This window comes from Electrophorus electricus, chromosome 19 (assembly GCF_041902795.1).
Source record: "Electrophorus electricus isolate QZ-2024a chromosome 19, ASM4190279v1, whole genome shotgun sequence".
NCBI lineage: Eukaryota > Metazoa > Chordata > Actinopteri > Gymnotiformes > Gymnotidae > Electrophorus > Electrophorus electricus.
In genome coordinates, this window is record NC_137515.1 from 12,134,719 (window position 1) to 12,159,165 (window position 24,447).

Consider the following 24,447-nt stretch of genomic DNA (forward strand, 5'->3'; position numbering starts at 1 on the left):
GACACACCCTATAATCTTGACTGGATTTATGTTGTCTTTGTTGTGTAACCAAAACTTTCAACTATGAAACCGCATCTGTGCAGTCATTGTATGTTCTGAGAAGACACACCCCTTCAAGCAATGTTGACATTGGCATGTCTAATTAAGACTAATTATTCAGAACGTGCCTCTACCTGGTTATAGAATATGCATAATTGAACAGCTTCTTAAATGCTAAAAGAGGATCCATTGGCACCAGCAATAGAACGTAATTGTGTATATTCTACCTAGAAATACACACATGAACTCCTGTACGCCTCTCATAAAATAAGAAAGAAAAAAAAGAGTAATAACAAACATAATGTAAAAATACACTTTTGTATTGTTGCCTTCATTAATACATCATAATCTTTTTAAATGCAGATATTCTGATTTCAGTTCAGCTGCAAGAATGCTAGATAGCCCCCTCTGCTGGTCAAAAGTGCATAGTTTCGATAATGTTTTCATAAATAGAGAGGACTGAAATGGTATGACTGCACAATTTAAGAAAGAAAAAGTGAAGCAGCATTACATTAATGCATAAGCTCAACGATGATGGGCTCAGAAGGCTGGAACATAGTCAGTACTTACACCAACTCCCTGATGTCCCACCCAGGATTACACCAGGCATGCTACAGCCAAAAGCTAGGTTAAGTCATTATCAACTACTTAGGATATAATCTAACATTCTGCAACCTAAACTACTTGAAAATTGACAATAGCCTATAAAGAAATGAGAAATATTTTCTCATTGCACAAACATTTTTGAAAACTTTATTAGATCATGAAGTGCACTCCATACTCTAATGACAACGTCCAAGTCATCGACTGCTTCACCATGCAAGCTATTCAAATCCTCTGAATTTTAACCAGTAACATCAGCTTTACTCAGCTAAGCGATACTTTTATTCAGAACCTGCCCTTAGTGCTACAAATATAGATGTAAAGCAAAGAAACAAACAAACTATATATACAAAGGATTACTCACTCACCCTCCTCTAGGCAATTGTTTTCCTCTACCAGAGGCCTGGGAGCTTGGGGGTCCTGCATAGTTGCTGTTCCCAGGACTGTGCTCTTCTGGATGGAGATGTTAGATGTTGCTCTGATTACTAACAGAACCACTGTTGACTTCACCTTCCACATGTATTCCAGTGCTTCTCCGAGCCCTTGGTATTTCTCAAGCTTGTTCCTTGCTCCTGATGTTGCTATCACTACGGCCCTCTTCTGCTGTTTATCAACCACTGTTATGTCCAGTTAGGTAGCCTTTACCATTTTGTCTATAGGTATCTGGAAGTCCCACAGGGTCTTAGCATAATCATTCTTCACCATCTTTGGGGGTATATCACACTTTGACGTTGGAACTTCCAGACTGTACTTGGCACCGTTGTTTCTGTATTCTATGCCAGCTACTTGGTTATAGTGTTCCATGTATTCTCTCTATTATGTGCTGGGTCTCATGCTCTAGGGAGCTTTTTCTTGCCACTATCGCCCTTTGCTAGCTCACTGGGGGCTTAGACATTTATAAAGCTGCTTTGTGACATCTGTTGTAAAAAGCGCTATATAAATACATTTCACTTGACTTCTTGCCAGTGCCTTTCCGCTCATGTATTGAGTCATCTGCCTATTCATTTTAGCCTCAATAATGCCTCACAGGAGCTTCCATGTGGTGCAGAGACGGTAGTTGGATGGAACTGCTTTTCTGGGGGTCCTTCAGGATCAGGACTGTCTGGCCTTCAGTTAACCATTAAAGGTGGGTTCCATCCATTACCAACTGGTTCATTTGTGCTGCCAGGCGCTCATGGAGTGCAGTCAGCTTCTTCAGCCAGTAGGCATGGGCCATGTCAGGTCCTGGAGCTGTCCAGCTCTTTATACTTGAGACCATTTCTTGGACATCTGCTAGTGTGATGGTTACTAGATCCTGTTCAGGGAGGTTGCTGTGGTCTGTTCTCTGGTTCACTAACCACTGTATTGTTGTTGTACAATGCCTCCTCCCATATGCCTTTCCAGTATTTCTCAGTTTCAAGGTTTGGTGGGTCTGTGCTATTACCCTGCCACCAAGAGTACACCAAGGGAAACCTGTAAGACTTACAGACCAAGATTAAGCCTGAACCTATACTACAAAGAATTTTCAATAATGTTGGGCAATGCCATGTAGACAAAAACCAAATTTATTCACTGAACCTACTTCTATGTATTCAAACCTATGCACACATATTGACAAAATGAACACCTATTTTTAACAATAAAGAATCTTTATGTATTCACTCGAAGAATATTTTTCAACTGGTCTTTCGGAATTGTCTTACATGCATCGAAAAAGATATTAAAATATTAAACATTTCCAACGTGAATCCACACGATGGCGAACGCGTATACTTTGAGAAAATTCTCGTTCTCGTTGTTACCTGGTCATGTGATTCCAAGTACCAAGATGGCGTCTGGACAGCAATGGGTGTTAGTTGAGATGGTGCAAGCATTTTACGAGGTTAGTGTCATTTTTACAGTGATTTTGTTTTCCACGAAGTTTTACGAGTTGTGTTGTTTCCGTATTTAAATAGGAAATGTGATCGAATTCATAAAAGCACGCGTAGCCTACCTACTTACCTAGTTAACTAACCTAACAGTCCAGGAAGTAAACTTGGATTGCCTGACAACCTAGCTAGGTTATCATATCTAAATAGTTAGTATAATTTATCTGCTATTAGTCTGAACTAATAGCTACTTCACATTAGCTAACTACATTAATCTAAATGTGCATCCAATGTATTTAGACCCAGTTTATTTGTGAATATGCATAACCTACAAAATCTCATAAGTAGACGTTTGACAATTATTTTATATAGTTAGCTAGCTAGCTAACGTTAGTTAAGATAGCTATGTGATGGTCTTTGAAAATCCAACTAACTAATTCTACACGGTCTTTACTGGTTTATATAGCTGTTGTGTAATCATGGTACTTTAGTGGGTGGGGGCATGGTATAGTGTATTGGGGTAATGTTGGTCTGGGTATAGGTTGCCCAGAACTGGCTGTGGTACTCAATAAGACGCTAACCAGCGTTAGCTAGGTTAGTTGTACAGGTGCCTGCTGAATAAGGTTTACAAGGACTTAGGCTAATGGGACAAATAAACATTGCAAGATATGTTTTTCAGTTACATAGTATTCAAAAATGTAGTAGTAATAAAAACTAGGAATACTTTTTTTCATGCTTACTCCAGATTTAAGGAAAACATTTGTGGTAACCAAATGCAATGCTGAACATACCTTTTGCTTTGCTTGATATGATAAGGAGCTTCCGTTCCTAGGGATCAATTGTATGTGTGATAACATTTTGTCGCACACACACCAAAACACCCTATTTGTAATGTTAGGGGTGGTTTCATAATATCCTGTCAATATCATTTCTAGCATTTTCCCGTTTTACCATCAAAGACTTTTAATGAACTTTTGGTAAGGATTTAAAAATTAGCACAATTTTTAGGCTGTAGTTCCAGGCCTTGAAATGTTTCACTGTTGCTCTGCTGCACTGCTGTTGCACTGATGTATGTTAATAGATAATAGATTAAGTACTGCATATTGTTTATCTGGTATTAGAGTAGTGCATGTCTGCATTTTTGATGCCTGTGTAATGGAGCCTCACAAACCACTGTTGAGCTTATCCTGAGGTCTGTAAGCATTCTGTGAGTCCAAGTGTTCTGTATGTTTTTATCTGCTCACACTTTTAAAGTGACTGGGTTGAACTGCTTTTCATCTTCTTCTTTTAAAGTTCAGTGGTCAGATAAAACAAATGGAAAGCAACTCCTTCTCTTTTCTGCTTCTAGGCACCAGCTTATCATTTGATCTTAGAAGGAATCCTCATATTGTGGATAATCAGGCTGCTGTTCTCAAAGACATACAAGTTGCAAGAGAGGTCTGATCTCACTGAGAAGGTATGGGATGCCTGAGGGTGCTACAGTATCATTTACTGTATAAGAAGGTTTAATATCTATTTTTGCTGTTTACCTGAACTGTTACAGATCAATTTTTTTCCTGCCATTTTGGTTTTATAGGTATGGCATGACACGAGCCTAAAATGATTCCTCCTGAAAATGTTCTCACTTTTCCCATGTTGTATTGCTGAACACTTTCTGTTCTTTGATGTTTTAGGAAAAAGAAGAGTTAATTGAGGAATGGCAGCCAGAGCCTTTGGTTCCCACTGTGTCCAAAGACCACCCATCCCTAAATTACGATGTTGTCTCTGGGTACGGTGGCCTGGCACACCTTCCACTTGCTTCTTTCTTGTAACTGTACATCAGGGCATACTGGTTTTGCACTGATCACTGCTTTTTTTTTTTTTTTTTAATGATGCTTGCACCAGCATGACCTATTCATGTAGCTGTCTTCTTCCAGATGGAAGAATAATTGCGGTGTGCTTTCTGTGCGTTCCTTCTTAATACTAATGCTTCTGTGTTCCCTTTACAGCCCTCCAAGCCACAAAATTATTGTAAATGGAAAAGAGTGCATTAACTTCGCCTCATTTAACTTCTTGGGCCTGCTCGACAACGAGCGTGTTAAGGTTTGTGCCACTGTGAATGCGGGCATTATCATAAGTGCTTTTCCATGCTTCTTAAAATTCAGACTATATCCAGCACTACACAAGGGTGTTCATATACAGACATGTATTAGTGCATGGTGGATGTGTGACCTTTGGAGTAGCATTAAATGTTTTTATTTTATTTTATTATTTTATTTTTTTATTTTGCAGCAAAAGGCCCTGGCATCTCTTAAGAAGTATGGTGTGGGTACCTGTGGCCCAAGAGGCTTCTATGGAACTTTTGGTAGGTGATCTCATTGTCAGGTGGAAAAACAGAGTGGTGCTTGAAAGTCTGAGGACCCTTTAGTAATTTCTATATTTCTGTATAAATTTAACCTAAAACTTCATTTGATGGTCACACAATTCCAAAAAGTAGAAAAAATGAATCAAACAATTTAGACAAAGATATTAGACACTCTCATTTATTTAGGGAGAAAAATTATCCAATGTTACACATCTGTGAGTGGCAAAAGTATGTGGGCCTTTAGGATTAGCAGATAATTTGAAGGTGAACTTTGAGTCAGGTGGTGTCGGTAAATGGGATATCAATAAGGTGTGAGTGGGCACCCAGTTTTAGTTTTAAAAAAAAAGTATGATCTTCACAATACATGTTTGTGTTATGGCACAAAGAAAGGAGATTTCGGAGGACCTCAAAAGAAGAGCTGTTGATTCTCATCAGGCTGGAATAGGTTACAAAACCATATCTAAAGTTTGGACTCCACTAATACACAGTGAGGCAGAATGTGTACAAATGGAGGAAATTTAAGCCCGTTATTAACCTCCTCAGGAGTGGTTGACCAACAAAGATCACACCAAGAGCAAGGAATGAATAGTCCGTGAGGTCTCGGACAAACCCAGGGTAACGTCTAAGCAAATAAAGGCATTTCTCACATTAGCTAAGTTTTATATTTGAGACTACCATCAGGATAACACTGAACAACAATGGTGTGCATGGCAGAGTTGCAGAAAGCGCTGCTCTCCAAAGAACGTGGCTGCCTGTCTGCTGTTTGCTAAAGATCACATGGAAGAGCCGGAAGGCTTTTGGAACAATGTTTTGTGAGCAATATGGATCTTTTTTTGTGTAAATGAGAAGCATTGTTTGGAGAAAGGAAAACGCTATTCCAGCATAAAAACATACTCATTCTATAAATGACAAAGCACTTTTGTAAGTTGCTCTGGATAAGAACATCTGCCAAACGCTGTAAATGTAAAAACCTCATTCCTTCTGTGAAACGGTGGTGGTAGTTTCATGGTTTGGTCCTGTTTTGCTGCATCTGAGCCAGGGTGGTTCATGGGGGGAAACCCATAAAAAGCAAATGTTCACATACATATCTAAGTATCAAAAGTAATATTAAATCATTTTCCTCAATAAATAAATTAGAGTCTAATATTTTTGTGGCATTTGTTTGATTTGGTTCTCTCTATCTACTTATAGGACTTTTGTGACAATTTGTTTTGGTCAAATTTATGCAGAAATACAGAAGTCTCTATAGTGATTCACAAAGTTTCAAGCACCACTGAATATTCTATACTTTCCTGCATGTTTGGAATCAAGTTTCAAATAAGAATTGTTCAGTAAATGACTTTGGTAACCCTTTTTCTAGATGTCCATCTGGAGTTAGAAGAGCGCTTGGCTAAGTTTATGAGGACAGAAGAGGCCATTATCTACTCCTATGGTTTTGCCACTATCGCCAGCGCCATTCCGGCATACTCCAAGAGAGGCGACATTATCTTTGTGTAAGTGCTTGTGAGTTGTACACATGTGTTATGAGCCAGAGACCTTTCTTTTGCAGCCCCACATGTTTTTCTATGTTTCTATATTTTCTGCATGACATCCCGTATGGGTTATACTGTGGACTGCGATGCACTGACCTGTGATATTGCAGATATTCAGCATGTCAATATGGGAATTTGTGATCTCCGTGGTCATTTCCACAGGGATGAGGCGGCATGTTTCTCTATCCAGAAAGGCCTACAGGCGTCCCGCAGCCTGATCAAGTACTTCAAACACAACGACATGGAGGACCTGGAGAGACTGCTGAAGGAGCAGGAGCTTGAGGACCAGAAGGTGAGGAAGAGGAGGGCCAAGGAAACTGCAGGGCCCATGCACCACACGCTCTAGCTACAAGGGGCTAGCAAAGGAAGCAATCAATAATTGGCCCTTCAGAAACTGTTGAATAATGTATTTTTTGCTACAATATAAAATTATATTGTATATAAAATTATATTTTTTGTGTGTGTACATGTGTGGTTTTCATCAGAATCCACGGAAGGCCAGAGTCACCAGAAAATTCATTGTTGTAGAGGGGCTGTACATGAACACTTCAGATCTCTGCCCTCTCCCAGAGCTGGTGAGGGAATGAAGTGTTCCTAGTTTTCCTTAACTAGGGTTGGACTTTTTTTCTCCCCAAATTATTAGAGCTGACTTAAAGGGATTTGTAGCCATCACCAGACTTGTAATGATTCTTGGAGGACAAGAATGTAAGTTTTTGTTGTTTGGTTAACCAGCAATTTCCAATGCACTCTGCATACAGGATGCATGGCTAGTAAGTTATCATTGTGTGTGTGGTCTGCTATGGCAGGTGAAGCTGAAGTATAAATATAAAGTGCGCATCTTTATGGAGGAGAGCATGTCGTTTGGTGTGCTGGGAGAGCATGGACGAGGGGTCACAGAGCACTTCGGAGTCAGTGTGAGTCACAGTGTCCCCTCACATTTCACTCTCCCTGTTACTTGTTTTGCTACTCCAAAATAATGGCTACCATAGGAAATGTAAGACTGCAAGGAACAGTTAATATTTTACATATGAAACACTAATGGAATTCCATTATGGGGTTGGGTGAGTAGGCAGGTATTTGGCTATTGAAAGTCTTACTGAAATTGTGATTTACATTTTAGATTGATGACATAGATCTCATCAGTGCCAACATGGAGAACGCAGTGGCTTCTATAGGCGGATTCTGTTGCGGACGATCATTTGTTATTGATCATCAGGTATACACTTTACCATACTTCTTGCAGTACCACATGTGTTGTCCTGCAAAAACAGTCTAAATATGTAGTGTAGGATCTAATCATTTTGGAGCTGTGTTTGCTCTGAATACAATTAATTTAAAACTTTTAATGAATAATCTCTACCTCAGTGCGTGAATGATTGATTAAAAAAATGGGTGTAGTTCCATACATGTGCGCTTTGGAATGTGCCCCCATGAAGTATGCTTTCATTATGAGAATGCAGTCCAGATCCTTGGGAGGAAGGACCACTTGATCATTGGCTGTTAGACACACTCATATGAACAGCATTTCTTGGGGATGAATTTGGATGACTGCTGGAATTTATTATTCAGAATATTGAAATACTGTTGAGTGGTAACATGTCTGAAGTGGCACATTCCACTGATCCGTCATCCGTGTGTATATGGTAGCGTCTGTCTGGGCAGGGCTACTGTTTCTCAGCATCTCTCCCACCCATGCTGGCTGCTGCTGCTATTGAAGCTCTCAACATCATGGAGGAGGATCCAGGTTCGTGTTTAAAGTCTAGCCCTCAGAATCTTTATTCCTACTTCATCTGTCTTTGCATTACCAGGCACCCAAAAGATGTTCAGATTTTGAAATGCAGAATAATTCAGTAGGCGGGAGGAGGGAATCAATCGGGATTTAATTTAAAAAAATACATTAAAAAAAAAAAGAGAGAGAAAGCACCTTCTCACAATTGAACTGGCAAGACATCAGAGAGAGAGACTGATATTCTCCTGATGTAGACCATATGCGAAGCTGGAGAAAATTTTACACTTAACTGTTGGGGAAAAAAAGAGTGGGGGAGCTGCTAACAGACACCAGACCTAGGTCTGCTATCTGCAGAAACACATAGATCACACTAGATTCTTCCCATCCATTCACAATCAGATTTGAAAAGATGAGCTGATCTTATTTGAGACTGGAATCTGTACTGAGTTATTTCTGATGATCTTAGATCTTTGATCTTTTAGGATCTAATGTGTGAAACTGATCCTAATGTAGGGAAAATTGGCCAAGCTTGTTTATCATGTTTCAGCAGTAGTGGCCCAGAGGATGGGTCTTTCTGTGATGGCTGCTAAATTCTCTACTGCTTTAGAGGCTGGGCATCAGCTCTCCTTACCTTTCACTCACACACCATAAAGTTATTTTATTTCTGTTATTCAGGAATTTTTACCATCCTGAGGGGAAGATGCCAACGTGTCCACAAAGCATTGCAAGGGTAAGCCATCTTCACTCCCAGTGTTTTTCCCATGAAGAAGAAACGTATGCTTAATACAGTCCCAAAAGCACAGACCTCTAAATCCAAAGCTTCTTACCAAGAAATGTGATGTAGCTCGTGAAAACAAATGGGTTGTTATTTTTGGAAAAAAAATTCTGTCTGAATCACTTTTGACAAACAAAATGAGGTTCCTGAGCGTTAGACTTATGATGACTGGTACTATATTTGGCCTGCATTATTGCTCACCCTGTTATCTAATCTCATACGTTGTTACATTAATTACATTAAATTTAAATAAAAAATAGTACGGAGTTCCTTTTGGTCTCCATGCTGTGTGGTAATATAAAAAAATGAGCACTTTACTATTATAGATAAATGCGTATCCCTGTTATGTTACTCTGACATACTGTAGCCATTACTAACTACTATTTGTAGTCTGTTATTGAGAAGCCTTCCAGTGATTATGGCCTTCTCTTGTGGGCGGTGTTTTGTAGCATTCCAGGTTTGAAGGTGGTGGGCGAGGTATTTGCTCCAGCACTTCATCTCCAGCTTGAGCAGAGCACAGGATCCAGAGAGAGTGACATCAGGACACTGCGGGGTGTTATCGACTACGTATGTCACAGGCCCATATAATATGTCTCAAGCATACTAAATGCTCTAACCTTTGGTCTGCTTAATATAGTGCACTTTTTTAGCTTACGTGCAGTAGTTTTTACACAAATGCAGAGACTCCTGAAGGATCAGCAGGGAAGATCCTGAAGACATGCACCTCTGGCAGGACTGGAAAGCACTACTATAGTAACTCAGCCAGCATTATATAGTTTGATTTGATTGTATTCATTAATTTGAGTCGTCTTGTTTGTTCGGCTGCAGTGTTTGGAAAGACAAATAGCTCTCACACAGGCTCGCTATCTAGACAAAGAGGAACGCTTTCTTCCACCACCAAGGTAACCTTTAGTTTATTCATATTTTACATTTTTTATTCAATAAAAAAAATTCTAAAATTATAACTTGGACCATTTTTATTTATGCCTGTCTGGAAATGAACATTTTGCTTACATGTCGGACTTTTGTTTGTTTTTATATTTGTCATGAGCTTTACTCATATCTGATGTGATCGTGTTCTGCATGAATTCTTTTGGCATCCCCAGTATTAGAGTTGTAGTGACTGTTGAGCAGACAGAAGAGGACATTGAGAAAGCATCATCATGCATACGAGAGGCGGCTATCTCTGTACATCAGAGATCGCAAGATCGCAGCTTGGTGACGGACACTGCTAGCAACAGGCAGCCTTTCAGCTGATCTCTCATTCTGAGGGGAAAGAAGGGGACACTCCTGATCAGCTGTGTACATGTCTAATGCAACCACCACTAAAGTTGGGACCTTACCTAGGGAAGACTCAGCATAACTTGCATTATCATTATTGCATCTGCTTGCATTTCACTACAGATATTAATTCTAAAATGCCAAGTCTCAGTTTCATACTGAAATGAACATAGAATTTTTCTTGTCGGTTCACATCATCAGACCTATTTATTTTCCAGCAATGCTTTCATTAATGGTCACAGTGTTTGACTAAACTACAATAAATACTAAAAACATTTTATATATAAAGTTTTGATAGACCTTGTATTTGTTGTTTTCTACTTTCAACACCAAGTTGCTTTTGTCATGTATCTCAACACCACCATACTCATGAACATGAAAATATACTTTTGTAGCATTGCAAAAATAGATAACAACATCTATAAGATGCTGTAAATGTTATGATACTTAATTTCCACAGGAAAAAAAAGTCAAAACATTTCACCAATGCCTTTTTGTTTGTTTGTGGGGAATTTTTTTTAAAGAAATTATTCATTAAAGAGTTGAAAAATGGCTCAACACACTGTTATCTGGCCAGTTATATTGGGAAACAATGCCACATGATAAATGTCATACATATGCATACATCACCCACAGCTACATATATGTTAATAGGGGACCAGGGAGGAGGGGAGTGAAGGAAAGGAAAGATTTTTTATATATATATATATATATATATATATATATATATATATATATATATATATATATATATATGTATGTGTGTGTATGTGTGTGTGTGTGTGTACACATACACATTTTCCATTTGTTGTATGAGTGTCAGCTTGATTGCTATTGCTTGACTGTGTTTTTCGATAATGATAACTTTCGTAACTTATGTCAAAGGTTCTTGTCTGATTTACCGGAATGATCTCTTTTTATCTGTTTGAATTGTTGAATTGAATAGGTTTAATGATCTGTTTTAAACCCATGCTGTATGGGGTTTTAATTTACAAAATACACTGGGTGAATAAATTGTAGAATGCTGCGAGTTTATTTCATACAGAAAGAAACGGGACAGGTTACGAACTTAAAACAATTCAACAGGGTGTTATAATTACTATTTTTGAAACGGTTTTGCGTAATTAGAGTTCGTATTTGTACATATGTCATTTTCTTTGGAACATATCGCCCGTAGGTGGCGCATTTAATTCGGCATATCAAACTTCCCTGTTCTCCTGCTTCCCTCCTTTGGGATAGATCCATCCTACGTCATGAGTTGCTGGAGTTGTTCTGCGCTCACTTTTTTTTAGAAGACGTTTGGGACTCAGGACCAGAGAAGGTCGACGATCATCTTTAAGTTGTGCGTAATGAAACGCGCCATTATTTTGGAAACCAACCACCAAAAACAAACGTTTCATTCACTGCGCACCTGAGACTTAAGCAAGACGCGGGTTGTTGTTTACAAAGACTTTTAAACCACTCTTAGGTGTTCTACCTCACAATAGAGCCCAGAGCCTCCCAATACCTGAGTTGGATGTCGGATGCCCCGTTCGTAGCTTTTACCGCATAAAGCTGGGCGCGCACTTATTCCGTGGAAGGATGCATATATCAAGGATTACTTTTCGAATTTTGATTAATCCCGTGAAAACTCTTATTCTGGCTATGTCTGTCCTGGCAACTTCGAGGACGGCAGGTAAGTTTTCGATTTTCGACAAATAAACACTGCAATTAAGTATAAAGTATAGCGGAGGGAAAAACAGTGAAGTGTTAAAGATAGATGTTCTCGCAACCACAGTAAAACACAAGAGATTAAAATGCTACAGAATTACGTTTTTTATTGACCGTTAACCTCGGTTTTTATTGACCGTTAATTTTCACCTGTAGTGTGTATAATTTATGGTGCTCAGGGAGAAACTGCACTATTATATTAACTTTGCATAATTCGTACCTAATTTGGTCCCCAGGATGTGCGTAATAGTGTTTCGCGATTGATCACAGTTTATAATTTGGGCTCGCCTGAAACTATATGTACATTATGCAGTAATCTTGATTAAAATCCGCATTTTTGAAATACGTCATTACAAATTGTGAATGTAACTTGCACTTTCATTTAGCAAACAATTAAATAAACTAGAAATGTGACATAATTAGATGCATATTTGAATCACTCGCCTTTGTTGGAATTGCTAATTCATTTACCTCCCCGCGGGGGGTGACAGATGTCGATATTTCCTGTTCTGAGCTCGCGATTTTTGGCCTTGCCATTTGGTATGAAGTTAAGGGGGCTGGGGAAGAGATTTGGGAACGTAGATTCTCCATGAACCCTATTATCAATATTGCCTGTAGTGTCAGAGATCGGCTTATATCTGAAAGTGTTGGCACGGTGCGATGAAATAAACTACCTGGTTGAAGAATATATTGTAGCGCTCTGCATCCAAACTTCTGTAATGATGCATACGTCAATGGATTGTAACCTTGACCAATGCCCACTGACTTAGGCAACATTACAGACACTACAATGACACGACCTCTAAACACTGTCCTGTAGTGGTCGTTTTATCGGCAAAAAGCGTGAATATTTCACCAGTGGGCGACTGCGATATCATTGCTTCTAGTTAAAGGCCCGTGGGGGGTACGTTTGCGGCAAACCGCGGGAGGGTTACCTCTTTGGTGACAACCACTCACACCCACTAGAAAGGTGTAGGGATATTCAACAAGGCCATTGACATGGTAATTGATTCACTTGCTAATAACAGTCCTTGAACCCACAGGCAATTGTCTCAGAGCCAAACAAAGGAGGGCTTTTGTTTGAAAGGAGGGCTGCATTTGTCAAATTTGAATGTTTAATTTCTGTTTCATTCACATTCAGACCTCCCATCTTTGGGTGCATTTTTTGTGATCATATTAGGGGTCAGTCTGTTTTTTGACTCATTGCTTTCATGTTTAATGAGTTTATGCTGTTCAGGAAAGGTGCCCAGTGATATAAAGTCTTGAAATTAAGGGATGCTTACTTGTCATTGTTGTAGTCAGACGTCTTACCACAGAGTTTGCTGGTCAGAGTGCACAGCCATGACATTCCAATTTCCTACCATGTGCAGCACTAATTCAGCAAGGCAAATTTGAACAATAACATCTAGTCAGAGTGATTGATGTTCTGTTTCCCACTGTGTAGTGGCTTGAGCTATGTTTCTGAAGGGGTCTTCGTGAAGACAAGAATAAATAGGTTGAAGAGTTTTTGGTAAGAGATCTGCTGTTGGAAGAAGCACATCTGGCGGGGTATTTACAATGCATATGAACCCTCCCCCATTTAACTGGGGCAGAAAAACGGGTTCTGCCTGGCCCAAGGTAGGGCCAACAAAGAGGTCACTTTGCCCTGATTTATGGAGGAATAAGTAGTTGCAGGGCCTGACTGAACAAAGAAGAAAAGTCCAGGTTGCCCTTTTTTTTTCTTTACGGTGTTTGCCCCTATCCCGAACGATCCTGTTGAGCTGTTAACTGAAGCAGGCAAAGAGGATACTGGATGTGGCTGAAGACTTGGCCAGAGTTCACTCTGTTAATCCAGTGTTAACTGGGCCAGGGAAGGGAACCTTCAAAGTGTCCTGTTCCTGGCAGCTTGCAATGGACTTTGCATTCAAAAGCCATGGATAAAGGCAACTGATTCTATAAGGCCTCTGGATGCAGTAATTTACAAATGGCCTCATCTATAACTGTTCAGAAAGTTGGCCTTTATGATATGCAATTGATATATGTAATTAGGATTCCTGGAGTTCACATTAGTGGATTAGCCTACATTTCAAAGTGCCCTGTGAGGCACCAAGGAGAGAAGCCACATTGGTGGAAATGAATAGGGCAAGATGGGGATTAAATGCACCTTTGTTTTATGTTTAACTTTAATCACAATATGGTGACCAAACATGTAACAGCACTGAACTGATGTGAGCTCGCTGCAAAGACCACTTGCATGCTTATTGAATTGTGGGATAAAGTAAGTGTGTGTGTTTCATGCAAGATTCTTATAGTAGCGTGCATTGATCTGCCTAGGCTGTGTTGGTGCTAGAGTCCCTCACGCTCCCCCTGGAAAGACATGTCAAAATAATGAAAGGCATCCTTTGAGTTCTAGCCAGAAGGCTACAGAAGACTGCAGTTAAGAGGGCTGTGGTCAGCGGTTGTGTATGAAATGGATATATGTTTTTCTAATGTTATTATGCTGTGGAACTGCCATTCCAAAGAGTCCCTAATCAAAACAAGGTAACATTGAGGGTGTGCATCATTTACTTATTTATTTATTTTTTGCCGATGTGCCAGGGCTGGCACTGAAGGTGAATAATCCATTCTCCAAAAAACAAAGTTGGCTCTGAAGCACATCCTGAGGGTGGCAAAGAGATGCCATTCACTATGCAACAGTTCAGCACAGAAGTGAGATCTCAACAGCACAGGATTAGCGAATCTACCACATGTGGAGAGTGCTGAAAGCATCCATAATGAAGAGAGAAGGCAGGGGGACAAGCATCAGGAGACTAGATGAATCGGAGGCCACTTTGTTGCCAAGATGAAGTACTTGCGTTATTGCAGGCTTGGGAGTACAAAAAGACACTTTAATATTGGTGTCTAAGTTTTTTTTTCTTTGTGGGGGTGAGTTTTGATGGTGATCAGTAAACTAAGACATCACTTTTTAAGTTGAAAAAACAGCCTGAAAAACTATGCTGAAGATTTATAAGTGCCTTTCTAGAACTTTTTAGCAAAACTTGACTCTCTACCAAGGTATAGTTCTTCACTTTCACTTTGCAGTTTTCTAAAACTATATACATTTGTGTCTGTCACTGGTGTATACGATGCCTCATGTTTTTTGTCAGGTGTATATTTAACAGAGTGACTGGGATGCACTGTGCAAAATGTGTTATTGTTTTTCTTCTCTCACTTTTTTTCTACATGGTCTGTAGTTGGATGATCCAAGTCTGTGGAATTTCAGCTGACTCTGGTACTTAAGATTTCCTCTGACAGTTTAAGGAACCCAATTCATTCTGCCTCCACGTTAAAACCTATGAAGTGACATTTTTCTGAGAGCCACCCAGTGCTAGACCACAATGAAACTCACTAAAGTTTCAGAACAGAGTGGAGCCAGGGATCAAACTGAATTAACAGTGCACATATTTTATTTTATTTATTTCTCTTTTTTGAGATGTTTTCCCCTGTATAAACCTCTTAAACTTCACTTTAAAAATGCCCTTGATAGAGGCATAATCAGCCTAAAAGGTTTTAATGCTTTTAGAATGTGTGTTTTAACAGTTATACATGAAGAATATTGTCTGACATTTAATCATGTGGGATTAGATAGTAACATACCCCAGGCATTCCCGACTTATACCTTACGTTTTTTTTTGGGATGCGTCTTTGGGAGTGAATCCGAGCCCAGCAACCTAAAATGTAGTCTGTCCTCTCTTCTGACCAACATGATGGCACTAGGCAGAAGAGTTCTCAGGTCCTCAAGGAATGAGTGGCAAGATTATCATGCTTTTTAATATGAAAACAGCAGAAATGGCTCACATTAGTTGTTTCTATAACCCACTGACACAGCACAAAGTAATAAATCATTCAGACTCATACCAAAGTATTTTCTTTGTTCCATCTTTATGCACAAACAATGACCCATCATTAGCTTCTCTAATGCATGCTTCCTTGAGGCTGTTTGGATGATGACTAGTGACCTTTAATCCATAATGAGATTAGACTGATTGATTTCCATCAGGAATTTGAGTATCTTAACAGTAGGCACAAGGATTGACTGTACAGCTGACATAGTAGTCACAGTAGTTTTCCCTGCTGAAATCCCATCAGCAATTGAGCATGTTCAGCACTAATCTGTCCTTAGTAGAGAACTACTAATGTGGTTGCCTTCTGTTGGAAAACTGGATCCCATGTCTGTCCCTGGTGTCATTCTAATGCTAAGGAAATTCTCATGTGTTCTAAGTTTTCCATTTCTTTATCTGTAATGTCGCACAAGGCACTGTAAAATAAAACATTCTGAAAGAATGCTTATTGTTTAGAGCTTTTTTCAACAGGAAATGATTGCCTAGATAATTGTAATATAATCCAACTAAAACATAAATCTCTTCCTTATGCATTTAAAGATGTTTCACAGTACACTGTGAGTTTGTAAAGGTTTATTTTTCTTTGTGTGGGCTGGAATACAGTAATGCATCTCAGATTTGCTCATTTGTGGTTGAAAATGGAAACTCAAGTTAAATCCAGTTTAATTTATAATTATTACAATTCCAATACATCAGCAAGAAATCTCACATTTGTTTTCAAACTTGAGCATTATGTTTTGGCATCAATTTCTCTGTTAATGATGGTGAAATATTTGGCACAATGCCTTTCAGGCTTCAAATGCAATAACTTGGGTCCATAACTACTGCAGCCTGACTTTTTGGAATAGCCTAAAAGCAACATTTTAGGCTTTAGTCTTTGGTAGCATCAACTTCATGCCTGAAAACCCAGGACTATATGTTTCCCTGTGTCAGAGATGCTTGCCCTGCATTTCACCATGGCTTAAAGAACCAATTACAAAAATACTTGAAGTGCTTAAAGTCTAATAGTAGATGTCCTGCTGGGCAAAATACCCAGAAAACTAGTTGTGCATGTCCATAAATACCTCAGGAACTGTTCTGCTGAGGAAATGACCAATTATTTAGTTGATGTATTTCAGACTCTCTTTAAAAAGTTGTTTTTAATCTGGCGATTTATAAGATGCTAATCAAAAGCAATGTGGGCATAACATCATGGAGATTTGTGTGTGTGTGTGTGTGTGTGTGTGTGTGTGTGTGTGTGTGTGTGTGTGTGTGTGAGAGAGAGAGAGAGAGAGAATCTTTCCAATTGAAGTCAAGTCATCTTTAATGTTATTCTCAAGGGGTGGATTATGGGTGTAACTTATAAATGATGATAAGGATGAATCAGCAGTAGGGCAGACTTCAAAAGCATTTGTCATGGAACAAATATCCCATTGACTCATACTGTTGAACACATCAAAGGGAAGTAGAGGAGATTAATCAATGACTCTGAGGAGAAGATATTCTTTGAGTTGGGTTTTTTTTTGTTTTGTTTTGGGGGGTTTTTTTGCTGCAGGGAATTTGATTAATAATTGTAGCACTATGAAAACGGGTGTTAATGTTTCAGATCCTCTCATCATTTGTAGCTTCCTAGTCTTTTAAGACATATCTGTAATGAAATGATTGAGAATATGTGCAGGGATAGCAGGGCAGTGATGATTGATGGCTTGTATGTTCGTTACATTTCGTTAAACCTTTTCCATAAAGCAAATTTACACAAAACAAGAGAATGGCAAAATAATAACTGCTGTAAGAAAAAAAAAATCTGTCCCCACCCACTATTTTCAAATTTTTCTGACAAATTTTGGTAACTAACTCTTAAAGCTGATTTGCACCTCTCTTAGGCATGAGGGTTCATGAAAACCTCCTCACTCTTGCCGCACTTCAGTGCTCCGATAAACAAATGTAAACCCCTTCTGCATTAATTCATCAAGGACTGTGAAGAGCATTGCATGCCCCAGCTGTCGGAGAGGTTGAGCGGATTATGGAAGTCTGCCAAAGGCGGATGGAGTGCCTAAGGGCCTTTTACGTGCACCCATCATGTATCTGTCTGCACCAAGCCAGGGCCTCGTTCCCTGCCTGTCCTCCAGGTGTTCGCTTCGAAGTGCTGGCATTCCAGAAGATGGTAGCACTGCCTGGTGCGGGGCCTGTGAGGGAGTGGTCAGGCAGGAGACTGGGGATATACGTGCCAAAGAAAGTGAGAACTTTTGCAGAGGCATGGCATGTACTCAAAATGGCCTCCAATTATGTGTAGTGCTGACAGAAGAGGGTGAAATATTTTTTGTTTAACTTTCGTGGTTGTGCTATTAGGCAATGGAATGGATATGGTTTGTTACTAGTGAACTTGAAGTGAACTCTTTAAATGCCATTGTGATGTCTTATTGCTGATGGCTTCAAATGCAGTGAAACTTTAAATTCATTCAGAAAGAGGGATGAAGGAATAATGTTTAGGAATAGTTTTGTTTGTGTGCTATATGGGTATTTGAAATTTATCTAACAACAATGTTGTATCTTGTCATAGTTATCTAACATTCCATTAAACACTGAGAAATTCTAGGGAGAAAAATGGAGATTGTTCTAAAGATTGACTCCATGCCAGTGCTTGCCACATCCCAAAGCTGTTTTTTTTTCTTTAGTTTGCACACACATTTTAAACAAATGATACAATCAGAATGGACAAAACCCTAGGACACACAAGACTTTATCTGGTTCATCCAAAGTATTTCTATGCCAAAGTATGTATTATTATTAGTTGTGATTTTGAATTCATATATTATGCACAAACTTGCAGTGCATTGTGCTTCTCACTTTTGTATTTTTTAAAAACATTTTTATGTGAATGGAAATTTTCATCCATTTTCGATTTTCAACATGTGGTGCAGAGATGGTTGGAGGTGCAGTTGAGCTATTTCTTTCTCTAACAAGCCATTAAGCAAGACTCTGCAGTCTGTTGTTAATTTAGCCTGTAAACAAATGCAGGACATTTGTCTTACGTTGGATGGCGCATACTTCCGCATGTGTGTAACTGCATTCAACATGAGCGGCTTTTGTTTTACGTTGTTATGCTGCCCCCCCCCCCCCCCCCCCAAAAAAAAGCCTGAAGGCTCTTTTCTACTTCCTCTAAGTTAATTAGAACAAATGGCTCTGAATCCAAACACATGCATGTGTACCTCTCCTCCTTTTGATGGTGACAGGATAAGCTAAATTCTTTTCCTCCAGTGTAAAACCATGACCATACTTTAAATTTCTGGTGGAAAATGTTGAATATTTTGACTGACTCCAAAATGCTCTTTTAAAATTGTCTTGTGGGGTAGTTACTTTTTTTAAGCCAGAAATGATGCGTGAATAACAGGTGCTTAACAAGCTCTGTGAGAGAGTTTCTAGCACACAGATGCTTGGCTAATCACAGTTTGGTGATGGAGGCTGAGGAAAAATATGAGGGAATATCACAGCACTAGCAGTTTAGTGTACAAAATTGAAACTACATATGATTTACACCTTCACTGATGTACAGGTCTCTTGTTGATTTCAAACAACGAATTATTTTGCAGAACCATTTTGCCTAAATATTCTGTTTAGAATATTTTGGTCTTAGCTTTATGCAATGGAATTCCTGTAGTATACTTTGTGAGCTCTAACTCCCATCCTTTCCCTCATTTTGAATGTTTTTCCTTTATGACTTCAAGGGAAAGCCCCATATTTACGAGATGGACACTGTTGTTTTAAGCCAGCCATTGGGATGAAATTACCTTCAGTAAACCACCCTGATGATAAGGGCTCTCCCTGTTGCTGGTTGGAGATAGCATCTGGGGTTTGCGTTTGGTGCAAATGCCAATAGAATGCATACAAATGATAAGATCTCCCAGCAGATGACTCAGGCATACTGGTACTATAAAGACAGTAATGGATTTGATGGTGGTTGTGCTGGATGGTCAGTATGTCCATATTGTAGTCAAAAGTATAAGGGTAAAAGGCTCAGTCAAAATAGGGTTTAGTGATGTAAATACTGTAGTGCTAGCATAGTCTTGATGCTGTGGTATTATTATGGTATACTTTTGCAACAGAAATGACCCTTAAGTCCCCTGTCTAGCACATTTGCTAGTTAAACATTGGTGGCCTTTATTGTCGCCATTTAAGCATTTGTGCAAAATCTGTTTTTCTACTTATTTGAAGAAAAATTCATTAGTGTCCATTAAGTGGAAAAGAACTCCACAGTGACATCTGCTGTTAATTACTCTGCATCTTTGTGGCTTATGTTTTGAGCATAATGTTATGTCCGCATTGCTTTTGGTTAACATCTTGCACTGTTGTTTCTCACTCTATTGTACACATCTTTCTCTCACCACCCTCTTTTTTTTTTCTTTTTGTCTCCATTTGTTTGTTTTTTGTGCTCTCACTTCTTAAGCATGTCTGATGCCATAATGTTTATAACCCCGTCGACTTTTAATCGGGGCACAACTCGTACGCATGCACACGTGTACATATACTTTTGCATCTTTTTACAATTTCCTGCCAGGTTCCCAGGCCAGAATTTTAGCTCTTGCCCACTGACGTGTTGGCGGTGGCTTCTTCTGTTTTCCTAGGCTAGCCACATAAACTGACTGTTCCAGGTCTCAGATTTCCCATGACGCCTTGCAGCACGCATGTTCTGTAGACAGCCACAGCCTCCTCCGTCAGAGGAGCCAGATGAAGTCTACAAGGAAAACCAGGTTTCATCAATAGCTTTAACAGAATTTCTAACTGCCAGCACTTCACCCATTTTATTCCAAGGCTTTTACTTAAGATGTTGTATTGGCTCCTGTGTCAGGCATTTAATCCCATGCTTGCATTGCCCTTAGTGCATTGTTAATACATACAGATGACAGAAGCCTTTTCTCTGGGCTAAGCACTGTCTGTGTTTGTTTAGTATTGTTGGTGTTATCCCATAATCTCCAGGATTTTAAATCCTGAAAAAGTATGCAAATGTAGAAGGTATTTTGAAGGATGACTTCAAGCAGTTTGAAGTGCAGGAAAGGGCCTTCATGATTTTGTATGTGTAGTACAGTACTTACTCCACTTCCACATTGGGTTAAGCAACTGTCACCTATTGAATAATGGTTTGAGATTCACTGGCATGTGCTGCTTATTTTAATCATTACATTTGGAGTTTAACTAGTCCATACTTGCCATGGCTGATCTGCTATTGCATCAGCCACTCATTGTGCCTAAAACGCTCCTTCTGTAGCGAAGCAGACCTTGCTGTGCATTTTGAATACACTTTGATGTTTCAGATGCAAATAGAGGGCCAAAAGTCCTTTTGCTCAATCACAGTTTCCGAGCACTTTTTTTTGCTGCCGTTCTGCACAACTAAACATTATTGGACCAGGTGAGCTCTCAATTTTTATTCCCATTTGCTTTTGTCCCTGAATTGTCACTTAACCATCCCATTCAACAGACTACAGATCAGCACCAAATCCTTTTTCTTGTTTGGCACTTTCTTTTTGTTGGGGGGGGGGGAACCATTAGCACAGAGTGACGACTGAGTAAGACCTTAAGCAGGCTGCCCCATTAACTCTTCTCTCCCTTCTTGGTGTCCCTGTGCATGATTCCAGCTTGATTTGGCACTCACTGCCCTCTCTTGTTCCGTATCCACCTGTCCAAACCACTTTTATGCCAAACCGCCTCGAATGCCTCAGTGGAGGGTAATTCATTCATCCCGCTCAGACGGAGTGAAATGTTGGGAGCCAATGGATTGCTACTGTATGGGCTTCTGGGCCCAGAAAGAAACATCAGTGGGAAAACATCTTCAGTTGCTGTGTGTCTAACTCCTCAATTAAATTGACAGTGGTCACAACGTTCCATGTATGAGCTCTGCCTTTCCCTGGAATAATGGGATAAGGGATCGCTGAGTGCTCTTCCAGACACTTTGCTCAGTTTGCCAAACTCTCAGTAGGCTGTATGATGAGGCCATTTACAATGCTGGGTCTTAATAGAGCTTAATAGAGATAACATTACATGCAGTAAGTGAGCGCCCCCTTTAGGGGAAGGCCTTTAAAGAGTCTTTGCAGTCATTAGTTTAAAAAGCTCTGTTTTCCTCTCATGCTACACTAATGTTTCATTTGCACCACATTGTTGTCTGAGCACTAACTGTTCTTAAACAATCTGTTTTATGTTGGAGCTCTCCCTGATGACTTCTCTCACCCGCACACCTCACACCTTTGTTTTCCTTTTGTTCACTCTTTTAGCTACCCCGTGAGCTCATTTGTAGTATGTTTTATATTTCCAAAAATAGCACACTTTGATATAAATTGCAATGACTGCTAAAACAGCCCAGTCACACTTCCCTACAAAGAAAGAATAGTATAAATTGCTTCTGACTTGGTGTATGTTTTAAAGTCATTAATTGCATTTGCACAAAATGAGGTATAAAATTGGAACCGATCTCCAGTGTGATTACTAAAGTAGATTCCTTAAGTGTTTGAAATGCATAATGGGGTTGCTATAAACTTAGTAAATATTTTGATCTGAACAATATGTAATCAAATTTTAAGAACACCATAGTGTGAGTTTATATATTGGTATCACCACCACCCTTCCAGTATTTTACTATTTGTGAGCTCGGTTTTCTCCTAGTTTCTCCATGTTACTGTTTAGTTGCTGTTTTCATCAGTGTGCAAGTTCAGCTTGTGTGCAGCATTAGCATAAGGGGCTACATCCAGTCATCTCAGTTGGTACTTGACCCCTGGTGGACTGAGATACAGAGCCCCTGCCAACGGGAATACATCAATACACCAGGGTGCTTGAAGGAATCCCTTTGTGCTGAGATCTGTGGGACGGAGCCACTGACTAAAGAACCCCATTATCAGCACCTCCAAACAGATTGTTCCCAGTTTGTCTCCATGCCACCAGAGATACTCGATCCCCTGCTATTGTGTCCAACAAGTGGCTCCTCTAATGTTTTCATTGCTTCAATCACCTCCCTCTTTCCCTCCAAGGGGATTTGTCCCGGTCACATTCACTTCACTCAATGGCTTATGTCTCCATAATGCCCTGCCCGGTCATATGTAGAAGCCTTTATCCTGTGATTGTTAGATGTTTAGTTTCTACTGTAAACTTAACTAATGGGAGTATGTGTCTGTCTGGTATTCTGCTTCTTGCATTTGAATGAATGTCATTTTATTTCCTGCCCAGATTCTCTATCTTATTAAGAAAGTTGATGTTCAAGGCCACTCACATTCAAACTATAAAAATGTAATATTACCTTAGACACTCCATTTCAGAGCTGGACACAAACAATATTAAATAACACTAATGAGAACTAATGCACGAATTAAGTTATGGAAAAAGAAAATTGAAGGTTTTTCCAGGATTTTAGGACATGTAAAGGGTGAGGATGATGATGATGATGATTTAAAAAAAAAAAAGGTCACAGACAGAAAGGTTTCTTGCTTTTGTTGTTATAAGCCAGTCTTGCAGTTCCAAGAACTGGGTGAACACCAATGGACTGTACAAGGATCGCTGAGAATTTGCAAAGTCTGAAATGGCTGCCCTACACAGAGTCCCTGACCCTCAGTGATACCAAAACTGGATGAAAAGTCTATTTACATTATCAATACCAGCAATATGTTAGCCAGTCCCGCACTCTTCCCGTCTGGTGGAACATTACTTGACTTTTCTAAACTACGTTTACGGTGGGTATTGTGTCTTAAAGAATATAAGTACATAAGCATTGGGAATAAAACCAAAAAACCAAAACAGGTTTGTAATTTCATGATATATGAGCCAAATGCATTGCATGTACTGTACGTCAGTGTAAAGTCTTGGGAGCCATACTAGCTGAATGACTTGTTTGCAAACAGTATCTCCTGTGTTTAACACTCTAGGGCTTAGGGGTTTGGGTGTTTTATTTTATACAAACCTTTCTTATAGATTAGTTGTCCCCCGAATCCTGATGGTAAAAAAAAAAACTGATGGGGCAAGGGGTACCTTTTGTTCACCTCTAAAGTGAAAGCTCAGTTGTTAAGATGAATGAAGGACTGTATGACTGGAATGTTTCCTTAGTGTGACACTGATTTGATGGGGAAGCGATCCATGTGGGATCAGTCAGTACTTGGGTGAAATGACGGAAATGTTATATTTGGCTCCATAGGGTTAATTCAGTTACAGCCCGGGTCAGCCTGAGGTTTCCGTGGAGTACATGAATACAAACTAATGGTTTATTTTGTTCAATCCTAAACTCTAATAAAATTATCCACATCTTTATTAAAATTGAAGTTTTATGTCTGTTATTAATTCATTTTAACAGTTCAGGTTGCTACATTATACAGTCAAGCATTATGTGTCAGATGAGTATGTTACTTTCATTCTATATTATAACTATACTTGATGGTGTCAGACTTTTTGGCTTTAAAACCACTTTAACATTTTGATATTTTTGATCTATTGTCTAAAATATTATGTGCCATTTTCTCCTTTTGTGACATATCAAGAGTCACAGTAACATTCAGTGTCAAATGTGAAATGGTACACAAAGGTGCATGAAAGGTTAATGTCAGTCAGACCTGAATAATTAAACCTTAAATGTGAATATAACATTTTACATGCTACAGGGAACATGGTTTTCCGATTAAACTGCTGAACAAAACCAGAGCCAGCCTTTCCTGTCAGCTCTGCTCTTTGTCCAGGTTTAATACTCCCAGGATGTTAATGTTGGAAATGTATTTGCACACA

General features: G+C 39.4%; 2 protein-coding genes across 6 annotated transcripts in view; both read left to right on the plus strand.

The window, feature by feature from the left end:
- Positions 1-2,435: 2,435 nt before the first annotated feature.
- On the plus strand, positions 2,436-10,710 carry sptlc1 (serine palmitoyltransferase, long chain base subunit 1). 3 transcript variants are annotated; one of them, XM_027008995.3, is made up of 15 exons: positions 2,436-2,503; positions 3,838-3,945; positions 4,163-4,257; positions 4,478-4,571; positions 4,761-4,833; positions 6,194-6,326; positions 6,528-6,657; positions 6,851-6,940; positions 7,172-7,279; positions 7,486-7,581; positions 8,013-8,109; positions 8,770-8,824; positions 9,319-9,436; positions 9,698-9,771; positions 9,976-10,710. In XM_027008995.3, the coding sequence occupies exons 1-15, from the start codon at positions 2,450-2,452 to the stop codon at positions 10,124-10,126; spliced, it is 1,476 nt and encodes a 491-aa protein (XP_026864796.2). In that variant the 5' UTR covers positions 2,436-2,449; the 3' UTR covers positions 10,127-10,710. The 3 variants fall into 3 exon arrangements, 2 of the variants coding, with proteins under 2 accessions (XP_026864796.2, XP_081558997.1); XR_014118748.1 differs by lacking the exons at positions 7,486-7,581; positions 8,013-8,109; positions 8,770-8,824; ... (1 more) ...; positions 9,698-9,771; positions 9,976-10,710 and having other exon boundaries at positions 6,851-7,070; positions 7,172-7,258; XM_081702871.1 differs by lacking the exons at positions 6,851-6,940; positions 7,172-7,279; positions 7,486-7,581; ... (3 more) ...; positions 9,698-9,771; positions 9,976-10,710 and adding an exon at positions 7,009-7,070.
- Positions 10,711-11,422: 712 nt separating this feature from the next.
- The window catches only part of ror2 (receptor tyrosine kinase-like orphan receptor 2), a 60,535-nt gene continuing 47,510 nt past the window's right edge, over positions 11,423-24,447 (plus strand). For 2 of the 3 annotated variants that reach the window (XM_035535440.2, XM_027009002.3), the window contains exon 1: positions 11,423-11,825. In XM_035535440.2, coding sequence (XP_035391333.1) covers positions 11,732-11,825 — 94 coding nt within the window. In that variant the 5' untranslated portion in view covers positions 11,423-11,731. The remainder of the gene's footprint in view (positions 11,826-24,447) is intronic. The other variant, XM_081702748.1, reaches the window with a different exon arrangement.